The sequence below is a fragment of the Bos grunniens genome, chromosome 14 (genome assembly GCF_055505025.1).
Source record: "Bos grunniens cultivar Pamir isolate PY7600 chromosome 14, Bosgru_T2T1.0, whole genome shotgun sequence".
NCBI lineage: Eukaryota > Metazoa > Chordata > Mammalia > Artiodactyla > Bovidae > Bos > Bos grunniens.
The window spans coordinates 21805712-21822153 of record NC_141178.1 but is presented as its reverse complement, the minus strand read 5'-3'; the positions used below and the strand labels follow the sequence as shown (position 1 = coordinate 21822153).

Below are 16442 nucleotides of genomic sequence, written 5' to 3'. Positions count from 1 at the left end.
AAATGTCCCTTGAGATCACAAGATACGTTCAGACATAAAAAAGAGGACTCACACAACCACACTTTAAAAAAAAAAAAGCCCAAGAAAGGTATTTGATATTAAAAGCATACTTTTAGTTATTCACACATCACTGATTCATTCAAAAAAAATAACAATATTTTAAAGCTGGAAGTGACCTCAGAGAAGATGTAATATACTTTCCTTATTTTATAGATGAGAAAATTTAGAGACCAAGAAGTCAAATGAATTGACTAAGCTCATAAAACTTGTTAGTATTAGACTTTCTATTTTCATTAAAAAAAAATTTGCGAGCTACAATTTCACATTTAATAGGATACAAGGCAAGCATATTCAGAATCGAACCACTTAAAAAAATTCACATACTGTTTTCTTCTTTAAGTATATACTTTAAAATAAAGATTTTCTTTTCTGAAATTTTGAAAACTATATAAAATGACATGTAAAATCAGAATACAAAGCCAGCATGCAAATACTACAACACTTATAATTTATGTACTTATAACTATACTTCGATGAATTTTAAACAAGTAAAACTTTTAAATAATAAAAAATCACACAAACATATTTTATATCATATTGAAATAACACCTTCACATTCCATTGAAAATTCAAATAATTTTGTTTTTTGGGGGGCAAAAACTGAAAATGGGCTTAAGAAATAACTTGTTCTGTGATGGATTCATTTTGATATTTGGCAAAACTAATACAATTATGTAAAGTTTAAAAATAAAATAAAATTAAAAAAAAAAAAACCCCAAGAAACTTTTTAGGCAAAAAAAAAAAAGAAATAACTTGTTCTAATGTGACTGAACCCTGAAGACTGTTAACCTTGGGGGGTGAATATGCCTAGTCATGAAAATGACCTGAAAAGGGCCAATCATAAAATCACAGACATTTTCTTTATTAGTACAAAAGTTATATTAAACTGGCGGGTAATGTTTTATCCATCAGAATGGAGTTCAACTGTCAGGTTTTTCTTATTACTCCCATCTCATTTGTTATAATAAATAACAAGAATAGCTACCATTATGGGCATTCCCACATGCCAGGGTGAATTCTGTATACTTTTACATATAATATTTCTACCTCATAAAATTATCACCAGCTAAAAGTTCCTTTTCTTGTATCAGTTACATTCTGAGGTTAGCTACATTATTTTTAGACTGGAGTATTATTTTATTATCTTCAAAAGTGATGAAATAGAAATTATCAAAATTCTATGCTTAGGAAAACATTAGTAAATTAACTTTGCTAATAAATAATATCTGTAATCCTCACAACTGATGAAAAATTATAAATTTTTGTGCTCATGAAGAAAGTTTTTACATAATAAAATTATAGATATGTTCAAATTATAATTAGCCAAATTAAACTGATATTAGAGATATGGAGGATTGCATGCTGCCCTAGCTAACTGAGTGCCTTAACTGAGTAAATGTTTTAAGTCTCACTTCAAACTTAGTTATAATTTATTTCATGTGAAATATGAGATAAAAACATTACACACATAAATTTATTCTCTAAATCATAATTATTACACAATAAGTTAGTTAAAAATTTCAATCATTTGTGAGAATACATTAAGTAAAGAGCCTGACACTGATCAGAGATTACTGAATCAATAAAGGAGACAACAGTAGATAAAGAAAATGAAATATAAAAAAAATCTAGTCCAAATCTAATTTTGAAGATTAGGCTATGAGATTAAATGATTTGCTTAGTTAGTGAGGAAGTTGCCTAAAACCCATGTGTTAATACCTAATGATTTTTTTTCTATGCAGCCTCCAAAGTACATTTACAGATAACAAGGTTCCCTCAATTTGTACAGAGGAAAAAGCTGGGTTGTGAAGAACTCTTGGGCAATTTACCCAATGTCTTAGCGCATAACTGGTAGAATCAAAATTAGAACCCTAGTCTTCCAAATTTTTCTGAGTATTCTTTTTCTATGATTAACTCCAGACAGAAACCAATAATCATATATCCATTAGAAAATTTGTTTTTAACTCTTAGGTAATAACCTACCCACACTCTCTCCAGAAATGTGTTTCTTGTCCCTGCTTTTCTGTGGAGAGTCTACAAAGATGAGTAAACTACATATCCATTCTTAAGAAGTGTATAGTTTAATAAAAAGGTGTGAAAAAAGCATCATATAAGACAGGATATATGTATTTTAAGAAGTGATAAGTGCCATGGTTGGTTCATAAGGTTTATATGTTTTCATATCTCTGTTGTTTTGAATATTCTTCTACTTGTAATTTTTATATGACTATACGTAACCCTTTTAAATTATATGAAATTTGAGTTGGAAAGAATGTTTTTGCCCTATTTGTCACATTTCCTTTTTTCCTTATTTCCCGTATCCTCCTTGATTCTATAGAGCAAGATCTCTCACCCCTTGGTGACCCGTATCTTTCATCCCTTGTATCCTCTGTAGGGCGTCCCGAGTTGTTCACAAGCCAGCAAGCCCGCAGGTCTTATGAAAGCAAAGGCATACATTTCTATTTTTGCTGAAGGTAAAAGAAAAATGTTTCCCTCTTGTGTTCTTTGGAAATATACTGAAAGAAATTATGCTCTTAGCAATAGCAGCTATTGTCCACAGGTTGACCCTTTTACCAGCAAGTAGCCAGATGCAATTTATTTAAAATTCTTTCTATATTTACTAAAAAAGGGAGAAATAAATGACAGTTCCTTCTGTAATCCTGTAGTGTTCTTTAATACATAAGTTGGTTCTACTCATCTCAAATGACTTCTTCATAATTAAAAAAAAAAATCTATTTTATACTTCCTGAACTGACATGTGGTTTTCCTGGCCTGACATGTGATTAAACAATAGGGGGTAGCAATTCACAAATAAAATGCAAAGAAAGAGGACACATGTTTAAATGTCTGCCTCAGAAAACATCTAAAATTTAAATGTGGTCTTATAACCAAAGGAAAATAATTTTTAAAATGAACTTGCAAACAGAATATTTCATATCCTAGGATGTGAGAAGGTAGTTGGAAAAACAGAGAACAGTGAACACAATTTTAAGAAATCAAAAAGTCTGAAACAAAATAGCTATAGTTTGTTGCCTAAAAACCCATATTTACATTACAATAAAATATGCTTTCATAATGCATTAAGGTAATAAACTAAATATTATTAACTACTTTGTAGAGATATATTGTAACTAAACTGCATATCCTCAAAGTTCATATGTTGTAGTGCTAACTTCTAGTATCTCAGAATGTGACTGTTTTGGAGATAAAGCCTTTAAAGAAGTGATTAAGGTAAAATGAGGTCACACTGGTAGGCCTTAACCCAATATGACTGGAACACAGACACAACAGAAGGATGACCCTATGAGGACATAGCAAGAGGATGGCCATCCCCAACCCAAAGAGAAATAACTTGAAAGAAATCAAACCTGCCAATACTTTAATCTTGGACTTCTAGTCTCCAGACTGTAAGAAATTTAATTTCTGTTGTTTAAACAACCTAGTCTTGACATTTTGTTATGGCAGCCCTATCAAATTAACATAAGATGTAAAGAAAAAAGAAACTTAAAGTTAGAAACTTTTACATTCAAAGATTATTCACAGATAAAAATATAAAAATTCTAAATTTCTACTATTAAGTTTTTAACTGTAGGTCTGTTAGATAAAGTGAGGTATATTGGTACCTATAAGATGAGGAAGAAATAAACAGTTGTTACTTCCATCAGTTAAAATATGGAGGAGAGAAATTTTCCTTTGGCTCAGAGCTTTAAGGATGTGTGTGTATGTATAGACATATACACAGAATTAAATTATCTATAAATGTAATTTTATCTCTCTGTTTTTAAAGTTGAAGTACATTCCAGCTGGCTAAAGAGTAGACATGACAAGAATAATAATTTGAGGCAGATCAAAAGTTAACTAACCTGATAAGAATGAGAGAACCCAAATCACTTTTTATGCTTTTTAGATTATCATTAATTTTTACACTTTTCCTTCCTTCCTACTCCCATATTTTTTGGGATTATTTTAGAGATATACTAATCTATATCTAGTATATTGTTGATGGCAACAAATATAGACCTGGGTAAGAGCAAGGTCTCTGTTGAAAATGATTTCTCTTTTTCTCTTTCTTCCCTATCACCATCATCATCATCATCCCACCATCATCATACTATAGCTAACATCTCCTTTTTCCTTAGGGCTTCCCCTGTGGCTCAGCTGGTAAAGAATCTGCCTATAATACAGGAGACCTGGGGTTTGATCCCTGGGTTGGGAAGATCCCCTGGAGAAGGGAAAGGCTTAAGAGTTATACATACAGATTCAATCTTGAAAACAACCCTTTGAGGTAGGTATTATTATTAGCACCCTGTGGTAATTTTGCTAAAGAGTGTGAAGCTAACTTATTGCAAGGTTATGCAGAAATGAGCACAACTAGAGAAAATTGAAAGTAGAATAGACATTTAGAGAAACGGTATGTTTTAGTGAAGAAATCCAGGTGCAGCCACTAGCATTCTCCCTGACATCTTCATCAGTAAGTGATAAGATTTCTTGACCTAGTTTGGGATGGAAACTTTAAGTAGGTGATCTTAATTCTGATTTTAAAAAAATGAAACCATTTTCCTGGACATCTGGCTAGACTAAGCCTAGCAGTTTTTTTGTTGTTGTTGTTTTTTTTAATGTGAATCCTACTTCCGTTTATAAAACGGTTATACAGCTTATTCCAAGAAAGGATACTTCATTACTTCCTGTAAGACACCTTCACTTATTCCTTGAGGACCTCACAGAGTAGAGATTGGGTTACTAAAATCACTCTTAATTAGAATTCTCTTGCTCTATGTATCAGATGATTCCATCTAATGCTGGTACAATGGTGTCTGTTTCATACAAATATCAGGTTCTCTGTGTAGCTTAAGAATCAGTGATGCAGCAGCTCTTCTTCCAGTGGGCACCCAGCCCAGATCAATTATACTATTGTTGGCCGGTGTCGTGTGCTACCAGAAACTCAACTTTTCCATTTATCTATAAAGAAAAGTTCCCTATCATTTTATTTTAATCGCTGCTATAAAATTATATCTTTCATTTCTTCACCTTCAATAAATATATGTATTTTCATATATCATCTTAGGGATTTGTATAAGGCTACCTAATCTACATTTTAAAATTTACTTTTTATAAATTTGGCTTTTCAGTTTTCAGATCCATTTATGTCACTGCTGTTACAGAGTATTTCTTTTAAAATACCTATAGCCATATTTCACCCATTAATCAACTTTCCAAGAACCAGTCAGGCTCATTCAAAGTCAACCTTGATAACATCATTTCTGAATTTCAGTAATTTAGTCTGTAATTTCTCATCATATGTTCTGTGCTCTTTTTGTCTATATATCCTTTGAAGATTCATAAATTATTTCTCCTTAAATTTTATTTTTTGGGGGGATCTCTGCTGCTTTAATCTATTTGAGAATAAAGGGAACATTCAATGATATGAGTTACACTAAAATCCTTTTCATTAGTTCAATTATTTCTTTACCATTTCCTTTTGACATTATCATATTCACACCTGGTGTCTATGAAACATTTGTTGTTATTATAAAATAATAATAACAAATATCTTTACCATTTATTAAGCAGTTCACTAAAAGCTAAACCATATATATACATTATCTTATTTCTTCCTAATCATCAACATATAAAATAGATATGAAATAGATCTCAAAGCTTATTTAATAAAGAAACTGAGAAGAGGAGGTTAAACTACCCAAAGTCACCCAGGTGGAGTTTGCTTAACTCCAGGCTGGGTTCTCATCTTGGACACTGACCTCATTTTGATATTAGAGTCTTGAAGTACTCCTGACTCACAAACAACAAACATACAAGAATCACATATATGCCTCTCCTTACCAGCTCCTACCTATCTCCCCTCTTCTGGAGTCCCAACTGTTTGTGTGTTGAAAGTCAAATTAAAACATTTAAGGCTGGCCTTGAATGTGTATTTTCAGTGTTGAGAAGAGAATAAGGTCTAATAAAGGGAACAGCTTAGTTAACAACAACAATTTATTTGCCAAAAATATTTTGCCTTGAACTGTCTGAATTTTTTATATTGATACTGCCTACAACTTCATCTTGTGAGGTTTATTTGTATTTATAGATCTTTTCTTTTTTATTTTTAAAGAAACTATCTCTGTGCTATGTAGTTCATATTGTAATGTAAATTACTTTCGTGGGCTTGCTTTCTTCCTAATATGCCTCTTTGAAATCAGTGAAAGTGTTAGTCACTCAGTTGTGTCCGACTCTTTGTGACCCCATGGACTGTAGCCCACAAGGCTCCTCGCTCCATGGAATTCTCCAGGTGAGAATACTGGAGTGGATAGCTATTCCCTTCTCCAGGGGATCTTTCCGACCCAGGGATTGAACCCAGGTCTCCCACACTGCAGGCAGACTCTTTACTGACTGAGCCACCAGGGAAGACCTGAAATTAGTGAAAGTATCTTTAAAAGACAAGAAGCCTGGGAGAAGAGGTGTCAAGTGCCCCATTAGGTACATACAAAGAAGGATAAAAACTCTTTTCCTTTCTTTGCTCCATTGTACCCTGATCCCAGAACACTAAATGGATTAATATGAACTTCTGGTTCGCATCTGAAAAATTCTGGGAAATTTATTGACTATAATACTTGATTTTAGAGAGATAAACACCAAAAAAGAAAATTTTAGTTGCTAAAATAGGGATAAGATACTTTTGTGATAATTTTGTGAGAACATTAGCTCCAAAAGAAAGCATTTTTTCCAACAGGAAAATAAAATTTGATTTCCAAATAAACACAGTATCAATAAACTATAGTTTCCCTGTTGAAATCTTATGGACTACCCTTTAAAAAAAATCCTCTGAGTTCACTTAAAAACACTAAATATGGCTAATTTAAAAAGCAAACATCATGTTTAAGTATATGATGTTTGCTTTTTAAATTAGCCATATTCAAAAGCAGAGACATTACTTTGCCAACAAAGGTTTGTCTGGTCAAGGCTATGGTTTTTCCTGTGGTCATGTATGGATGTGAGAGTTGGACTGTGAAGAAGGCTGAGTGCCGAAGAATTGATGCTTTTGAACCGTGGTGTTGGAGAAGACTCCTGAGAGTCCCTTGGACTGCAAGGAGATCCAACCAGTCCATTCTGAAGGAGATCAGCTCTCGGATTTCTTTGGAAGGAATGATGCTAAAGCTGAAACTCCAGTACTTTGGCCACCTCATAAGAAGAGTTGACTCATTGGAAAAGACTCTGATACTGGGAGGGATTGGGGCCAAGAGGAGAAGGGGACGACAGAGGATGAGATGGCTGGATGGCATCACTGATTCGATGGACATGAGTCTGAGTGAACTCCGGGAGTTGGTGATGGACAGGGAGGCCTGGCGTGCTGCGATTCATGGGGTTGCAAAGAGTCAGACACGACTGAGTGACTGATCTGATCTGATCTGATACACACTGTTTATCAATTATTGCTAATTATTGTAATCATATTACTCATGGAAAGGTAGTTGGCTTATGCTGAAGTATAACTCACATTGTTAAATGTAATAAATCACATTCTTCTAAACCAATGGGGAGCAGAGAATGTTGGTTTTAAGTTGATCCTTAAATTTATCTGAGAGTAGAATAGGTGAATCACATTTAAGCTGGGATAAAGAGAATGTAATAGGCATGAAAGAGTGCACAGGCTGGCTGCATAGTTAAATTCTGTTTTGAAGGGGAAAGCCCTGAGAATTCATCCACTGATGAAACAGGAATCATGTCTGCACCTGGATTTGATTAAATATTTAATTAATTAATTAGCTCTTATTAAATATAGGATGTCTACTTACAAATTTCCTAATATATTTAAAATATACTTAGAAAGACAGTAACTTTAAAGGCACTGTTCTACAGGTACTTTCAAAGTGAATTACTAAGGAGATATTTTATAAATTAGTAATACTTGTTTACAACTATCAGTGCAGAACACTTGAGAAATTCAGGAAGGCAATGCCATTTAAAATATATAGTTTTTTAAAAAACTTCGTTAACAATTATATCGCATCAAAACTTCTTCATAGTTTCACTAGAATTTCAGGAATATAGCTCAGAGGTACAGCACATGCTCCATGGTTTTTGAACTTAATCTGTTATCTCAAAATTGAAAACGAGGTTAGCTACAAATAATACTTTCCATGATTTAATGTGAATTGGTGTAGATTACTTAATCTTTCTATCTATGGCTTAGTTCCCTTCCTTATTACATGATTTTTTCAAGAATGAGTTGTTATATTGAAAAGAATACTGGAGTGGGTAGCCTATCCCTTCTCCAGGGGATCTTCCCAACCTAGGAATTGAACTAGGGTCTCCTGCATTGCAGGTGGATTCTTTACCAGCTGAGCTATCAGGGAATCCCAATATATTGAAGCACATAGGTCAGCAGCAAATATTTAGCTGGTACTTGCTAATCAAACAAGGAAGAAAAGAATGGTAATATAGGGTAAATATCCCTAGTTAAAAAGAGAGGGATGTTGTTGAAAATTTTACTATAAAGAATTGTTAGTATGGAAATGAATAATAACTAAGTCTATACATGCACTTGACTGAAAAAGAATCCTCTGCAATTTTCTCTTTCATCCATGAGGGAGGTAGTCCAAAGTAGGGATGATAGGCAGACAGATGATCCAGCAAAGACAGTTCCACATCAGGAAATTCAGAGTGGAACAAAATAGAGTCGTGTTTTGGATTCTTTTAAAATCTTAATGATTTGATTGCCTTTTTGGTTAGGCTGAATGCATAACTCCAGCAATTGAAAACAGATTTCTAAGTATTTGACATTCAATAGGTAGGATTCATTAGAAACTGGAAGAGGGCTTGTAAAGATCAGATCACTTATTCTCAAAGGAAGTCTCCATTTTAAAGTGACATCATTCCTCATTGTCTTCTGAATAAAACCCTAAAAGAGGAAGTCAGTTACCTAGAAGTAAATTCTATAAGCAGCCTGTCTTAGAGCAGTGATGCTCAAACTATAGTCCACATCAGAATCACTTGGCAGGTTTGCTAAAAGACAAGAACCTCACTCCCAGAGTTTTGTTTAAGCTGTCTATGGGGTCGCACAGAGTCGGACACGACTGAAGCGACTTAGCAGCAGCAGCAGCAGCAGCAGTTCTGGAGCAGGCCAGATAACTGATTTCCAAAAATTCTGAAGTGACGTTGATGCTATTGGTCTGGAGCTACAGTTTGAAAACCACTGCCTTAGCAAATACATAGGAAATTATGTTGCTTAGGATAATTAGTCTTTGCCAAGACTTAAATCTTCTCTAACCTAAAATAATTGGTGTCAAAGTTATAAAACTTTGAGGTCTCAAGCATTAATTTATGAACTGGAATGTAATCAAAACTTGGTTTTCTAAAAATAAATTTTGACCCACACTTACAGTATTCCTTTGGTTCACTCTCTTGTAATAAATTTGTCAGGTATCCATAACAAGAATCATTGGCATTGCTTCTCAGGACTTATTGTATGAACAATGTAAATCCTATGAGTGATCCAGTTTCTCTTTCTGCCTTTGAGGCTTGTGAGGGAGCTCACAGTCAGAATATAAGCCCCACATGTAGCAGGCATAAAGCATCTTACACTATGCATTTTGTTCACAAGCTTTACTTCTGGTATTACCTTGTTGTGTCTTGACTTCATTTTCCCTTGATACTCATTTCTTCATTGACAATAGTATTATATGTATTTTAAAAATCACCTACATTCCTTCCTGAAGTACAGTGGGATATAAACAAACAAATGAAACAAATGTGTTATGCTATGTTTATGGAAGCTTTAATATCCTATTTTATCAGGACTTCATGCCTGATTTTTAGATTATACAAGATGAATAAATGAGAGATTAGGCATAGCAGATGCCACAAGAGATTATGCCTATTTAGCCCTGCTGCTGCTGCTGCTGCTGCTAAGTCACTTCAGTCATGTTTGACTCTGTGCGACCCCATAGACGGCAGCCCACCAGGCTCCCCCGTCCCTGGGATTCTCCAGGCAAGAACACTGGAGTGGGTTGCCATTTCCTTCTCCAATGCATGAAAGTGAAAAGTGAAAGTGAAGTCGCTCAGTCGTGTCCGACTCTTAGCGACCCCATGGACTGCAGCCTACCAGGCTCCTCCGACCATGGGATTTTCCAGGCAAGAGTACTGGAGTGGGTTGCCATTGCCTTCTCCGATTTAGCCCTAGACAGATATATTTTTTAAAGTACCTGGAAAGCATAGAAATCAGTTCTGATATCAAGCTCAAAAGGTTAGAGATGTATCTGAAATGTTGTATCATTACAAATCTATTTTCTATGAAATTTACTTTAGAAGTTTAGGGCCTGCAAAGCAAAGGCAAGGCTATTTTTTGTTGGTCTTAAATTTACCTTTCTCTTGGCTTTAGGCCTGTGCCATTTCCAGGACGACAGAACGCTGTGATGAATAATCTTGTATTCACCACATGGGTCAATATTCATGTAATTTGGAAAAGAGATCGCTGGTTTGGAACATGATGCTGATGTAAGAATATCTGTCTCCTCTAGGTCATATAATAGAGAAACTAAAAATGTGTGCTGCCTACCATATACACATATCCAGCATAGTCAGTTATGCTTTACTTAATAAATCTTATTTTTACTGAAGAATGGGGTATAATTGAGAGAAACTGAACTTTCAGAAGGTAAGGATAAAACAGACCCAAGTACAGAAAAATCCAAACTGTTTTTCCCTAGTACACAGATAAATAGACCACAAATATTACATGACTGTAATTATGAGAGTACATAATAACTAAATGTTATGAATAAGCTTTGCTAGTTTCATCTTTTTGTTAAATCTTAAATAGGTACATTAGAGCAAAGTCTTTTCATGACTTTGGGAATGAATAATATGATAAACCTAAAAATGTTTTGAAAATATAAAGGCAATGAAGAACACGAACAATAAAAAGAATACTTTTTTTCCTATCTTGGGAGATTTCATACCTTAATTTATTACCAAAAAGTGGTTCAAAAAGATTCTCACTAAAAAACTTGTTGAATTCCTTACAACATCCCATGAGTATGTATTTTGTTTCAAAAACTTATTAAAAATCAGATCGAATTAAAATACTATAAATAATAACCTCTATATGTAGGAAAACCATAAGATGAAAATAGAAGTTCTTCCTATACATTTTAGAGGGTGTTAGGGCCTTTGTAGGTTTTATAAAATGAAAATTTCTAAAAGATTTGTCCTTTAGATCATTTAAGAGTTCCATTTCCTTAACCTCCTATATTATACAATGATTTTTTTCAAAAATTAAGGCAAATCTTTACCTAAAAGTTGGTATACAAACACATTATAAATTTTAGCATTTAATAATATCATGGGGCCATTGCACTATATGTTCGTTTCTGACTGATCTGCCTTCAGCAGTTTGAGAATCTAACGGTTTCATATGATTGATTATTTCACAACTTTTAAAAAGAAAAATGTCTTGCCTTTGCATGGTAATCTTGTTCCAGTCTGGGATCTGATCCGGCTACCTGTTTGTATTTGTTAATTTTCATTTGGCGATTTCTCTCCTCTATATCCATAGCACCTATCGAGTAGAAAAAAACCCATAAAATTAATGTTCAGTTCTTATTTCTGAGCCCTACTTACAGGATGTACCAAAAAAAAAAAATGGTAGGCTGATATACCACTTTCACTCAAGGTAGTAGTACAAATTAAATGTATTATTTTTAAGATTTATTTAAGTATGCAATTTGGTGAATAAAAGCAGGATTATTAAATATGTAAAATAATTAAATCTGAATAAAGAGTAAAAACTTTTAAACAGAAGAGAACATATCTTCATTAGATAGATAATACTTTCTGGTAAATGTATGTCCAGGAGAATATATTTGACAGCACATAAACATGATAACAGTAATTTTATAAGATTTTTGGTCTGTAATTAATGCATCAAGATTGAAATTATTTACTGGAAATAGGCTGCAAGTCTAATAGTTTCAAACACGATTGTACAATTGCATTTTAAGTTATCAAAAAACCAGCTGATGTATCAAAGCAGGTTGTTCCAGCATCTACGTGAATGTAGCTATCAAGATCTTTGGAACATGGATTTTCTAGAGCTAGAATGAAGAAAGAAGCACTTGGAGTAATACTCTTGAAAACAAACCATGCCAATATAGGCACAAAGTATTACTGAAATCATTTCAGGGGAAAAAAGAATGTGAGGAGAAAATTTGAGATGGTAAGCTTATTACAAGATGAGACTAATGCTGTCTGTAAAAGGTGCTTCCTCAAAACACATCAACTATAGATATCAAGAGGGTTTTTAAAAACTTTGGTTAGAATAAGAACTAAATTCAGTGAACAAATCTTAGCAAACGTGAAAAAGAAAACATGAGAAATGAAAAAACATTTCTCATTAATATGCATAATGGAAAAACCAAATCTCAGTTGTATGCTACAAATCTACAAACTGGGAAAAATAATCATAGTTTAGTAGGTTCAAGTGGTTTTCTCCAATAAAATGTTGCTAGGTAAATTCACAAACACTGAGTCTAGGTAAGACTGTAAACATACACACACTCCTTGCTTAAGATCATAATTGTAAAACTGTACTAAAGACATATGGACCATATTGTGACTATTCAAAAATAGGCATTTTAATACTCATCCTGGAAAAAACCTCACTGTATATTTGATAATTGCAAGCAAAATTTGTAAGTAAAAACTGATAACCAAACTAACATACAAAGGGAAGAAAATGTTTCAAAAAGGATTAAGAAAATCTTGACTAAAAGAATGTACAGAGTTTAGATTACATGACCTCTAAGTAAAAGTGCAAATTGAAGTCATCTAATCAGTGTGAGTCAAATTTTAATAATGATCTGAGTTATTCTGTACCAAATTATAAAATGGGGAATAAAAATATATTAATATAAATTGAGTGATACACAAAATGAAGTGAGTGCTTCCATGATATGTGTTAAATATGGTCAGGTATAAATGTCTATTATTTATTAAAATACAATATTGGAATTGTTTGTACCTCAAGAGATAGTCTCAGATAAATATGTTTATTTCTCTAAAGTCAAGGGAATGAAAAAGCCATCCGAGCTTCAAAAAATTGTGTGCTAAAAAAATACTAGCTGTAAGTATTTGGGAAGGTTCTTTGAAGTTTTTTGACATTATAGTGGCAAAATAGTATTTTAAATATAAATAGCAACAATAGACAAAGTTTAAACACATTTTATACACATATATAGAAATATATATACACACATATATATACACATACACATATACATATATGCATTTTCTAATATCAAGACTACTTTCTGGACATCAACCTCCTATGACACGACAGTAAATCCTTCCTGATTACTGGATAATTATGGGATATATACTGACAGGTGTTGGGAAGCTTTTTCTGTAAAGAGCTCAACAGTAAACATCTTAGACTTTGCAGACCATGTGGTCTCTGCTGCACCTCTGACATTGTAATATGAATGCAGATGTAGACAACATATATATTTTATATACACAAAATGTATGTGTATATTCCAATAAAACTTCATTTACAAAATAGGCAATGGGCTGAATTTGGTCCATGGCCACAGCTTGCTGAACCCTGCATTGAAGCATTTTGGTAATTTTGCGATGAAGAGCTTTTTTCCTTAGTAATGGTTTGAAGATTTTGTAGAATCAGGTTTATGGAATATCATATACATTTAACAGATCACTGAGGGAATCTAAGAAGGATATTAATCTGTTTTCACTAAAAGAAAACAAAGATGCAAATAGAGAGAGTAATACAAACATTTAAATATATCAACTAAATTCTAATCTCAAACAAATCTTTCCAATCATCATCTGTATAGTCCTTAAATTGGAAAAATTCGTTAGAGTCTCTTTCCTTTTATTCCTTTTTTTCTGGCTAGGCTCTGGTATTTATTTATTTACATAATTTGTTTATTTTTACTTTGTTAGAGTCTTAACCAACGAAATCTCAAGGGACCATCTTAGTGAATATGCAGTAAACAAACTTGGGTAAGTATACTTTTAACTTAAAATTCTCCCAGGAACCTAGTCTGTAAGAAAAACAGTGCCTCTCTCCAATAGTATTTGAAGTCTTCCACTTCTTTTCTACATTTTTATCAAGCTATTTTCTTAAAGAAAACACTCCACAGATAATAATATCCTTAGAGAAGAAAGTATCCTGAGTAAAGAGAACTACTATAAGGGATTCTTCATCAACAAGATAATTTTTTGTTGTTCATTTTCGCTATGGGAAATAATTCAGAAATCATTGTTTTAAATACCAGTATTTTTTCAATCAAACTCAGTATTTTTTCTTTTTCCCTTAAATGAAAAACCATATGGAGGAATCTATGCAAGTAGAGGAATTCTCAGCTGGTGCTAGTGGTAAAGAATCCATTTGCCAATGCAGGAGACATAAGAGACACTGGTTTGATCTTTGGGTTGAGAAGATCCCCTGGAGAGGGCATGGCAACCCACTCCAGTATTCTTGCCTGGAGAATCCCACATACAGAGGAACCTGGCAGGCTACAGTCCACGGGACTGCAAAGAGTCAGACGTGACTGAAGCGACTTAGCACACATGCACGCATGCAAGTAGAAGAGTCGCTTACTATCTGGTTAGGGAATAGAATATGTAATTTCTCAACTTTAATGTCCAAGGCTGTACTCTCCAAAGTACATTAAAATTAAATTAACGTGATAAGGCAGATTTCTCTCCATTTCCTTTCTCTCCTTCAAATCTACCCTAAAATTTGCATATACAAGGTCCTGAATATTCTGTAATAATGACTAATCATTTGATTGCAGATATCTCACTTTCCCACCTATTATCAAGAAATATCTTGCTGAAATAGTCTCAAAAATACATTTTGGGAAAGGCTGGTTCATAAGTTTAGAAGGTAAATTTATCTAGTAATCATTGAGTCATATTCTTATATGTGATGACACTATGCTTATTTGCAGAAGACATCTTAGTGGTTTGATATGATTTTGTAATTTAAGTACACTAAAAAACTTAGTCATTATAATGTTCAATATCAAATCAAATACCAATATATTTTCAAATTATAACAAAAGTAGATTAAAAGGTTAATAAGACTATCAGTCTTCCTGGACAAACCCAATTCAACAAAAGTTTGCATATGTTTCTATTTATTAAAAATTATTAAAGATATTACACAGTAATATTCAAATTATCTCAAATTCTTGGTTATAAATTATTAATTACACTGAGAAAATACTTCTTGTTTCAATGTCTTAATAATATAAGCCATCTAAGAAGTGTACTTATTCTTAAACCAGTAAACTAATTGTTGTGGTTACTTTTAACTTAAAAAGATTGTATTTTCCCAAAAAGTTAAAAAGTCATATTTATAATATTGGTATGGCAATTAAGTTTAAAAAGTTAAAGTTATAGGTGGATTTTGTAATCAGTGATGTATTGAATATGACCAGATTAACCAGCAGCAAGACAGTGGTTGCTTAGGTTTCTATATCTACAGTACCTCTTCAGTGATTTCTATAAGTTAAGTGTTAGTTACTCAGTCGTGCCTGACTCTTTGCGACCCCATGGACCCCACCAGGCGCCTCTGTCCATGAGATTTTCCAGGCAAGGATACTGGAGTGGGTTGCCATTTCCTTCTCCAGGGGATCTTCCCAAACCAGGGACTGAACCCAGGTCTCCTGCACTGCAGGCAAATTCTTTACCAACTGACCTACAAGGGAAGCCCAGTGATTTCTGCAGTGCAGTGCAAACAATAGTTTTAAATTTGCTTTTCCAAGTGTGCAGGCACACACACACAGCTGTTGGTGTCCCAAAGCAGCCTCACACATCATACTTCTTTGAAGTAAGGACGTAAGTCTGGCAATACAGCAATTCATAATTAAGCTAAGTAGTGGTCAGAATATTGCAGGACTGCTGACTCAGGGACCCATCATGTATTCTTAAATAAAATACTTAAATCTGGGGATCTTAAGAGGGGAAACTCTTTTAAGTCCAACAGCAAAGCTCAAAGAAAGAAAAACCAAGAAAATAAATTAGAGAACCTATGATTACAACATCAAGGAAGTCTGTGCTGTGCTGTGCTAAGTCACTTTAGTGACGTCTGACTCTTTGTGACCCTATGAACTATAGCCTGCCAAGCTCCTCTGTCCATGGGGATTCTCTAGGCAAGAATACTGGAGTGGGTTGCCATGTCCTCCTCCAGGGGATCTTCTGACCCAGGGATTGAACACGCATCTCTTATGTCTCCTGCATTGGCAGGCAGGTTCTTTTTTTTTTTTTTTTCAATTCATATTTTATTATGAAGCATTAAAATCTGGTTAGGAATAAATGAAATCAACAAGGAAGAAGGGAAGCAAAAAATGAAATAC

At 33.6% G+C, this 16442-nt stretch overlaps 1 protein-coding gene across 13 annotated transcripts in view; it reads right to left on the bottom strand.

The window, feature by feature from the left end:
* RIMS2 (regulating synaptic membrane exocytosis 2) overlaps nt 1-16442 on the bottom strand; it is a 605965-nt gene that overhangs the window by 152204 nt on the left and 437319 nt on the right. For all 13 annotated transcript variants that reach the window (XM_086336253.1, XM_086336255.1, XM_086336266.1 and 10 more), the window contains one exon: nt 11517-11617. In XM_086336253.1, the coding sequence (XP_086192379.1) occupies nt 11517-11617 (101 nt within the window). The remainder of the gene's footprint in view (nt 1-11516; nt 11618-16442) is intronic.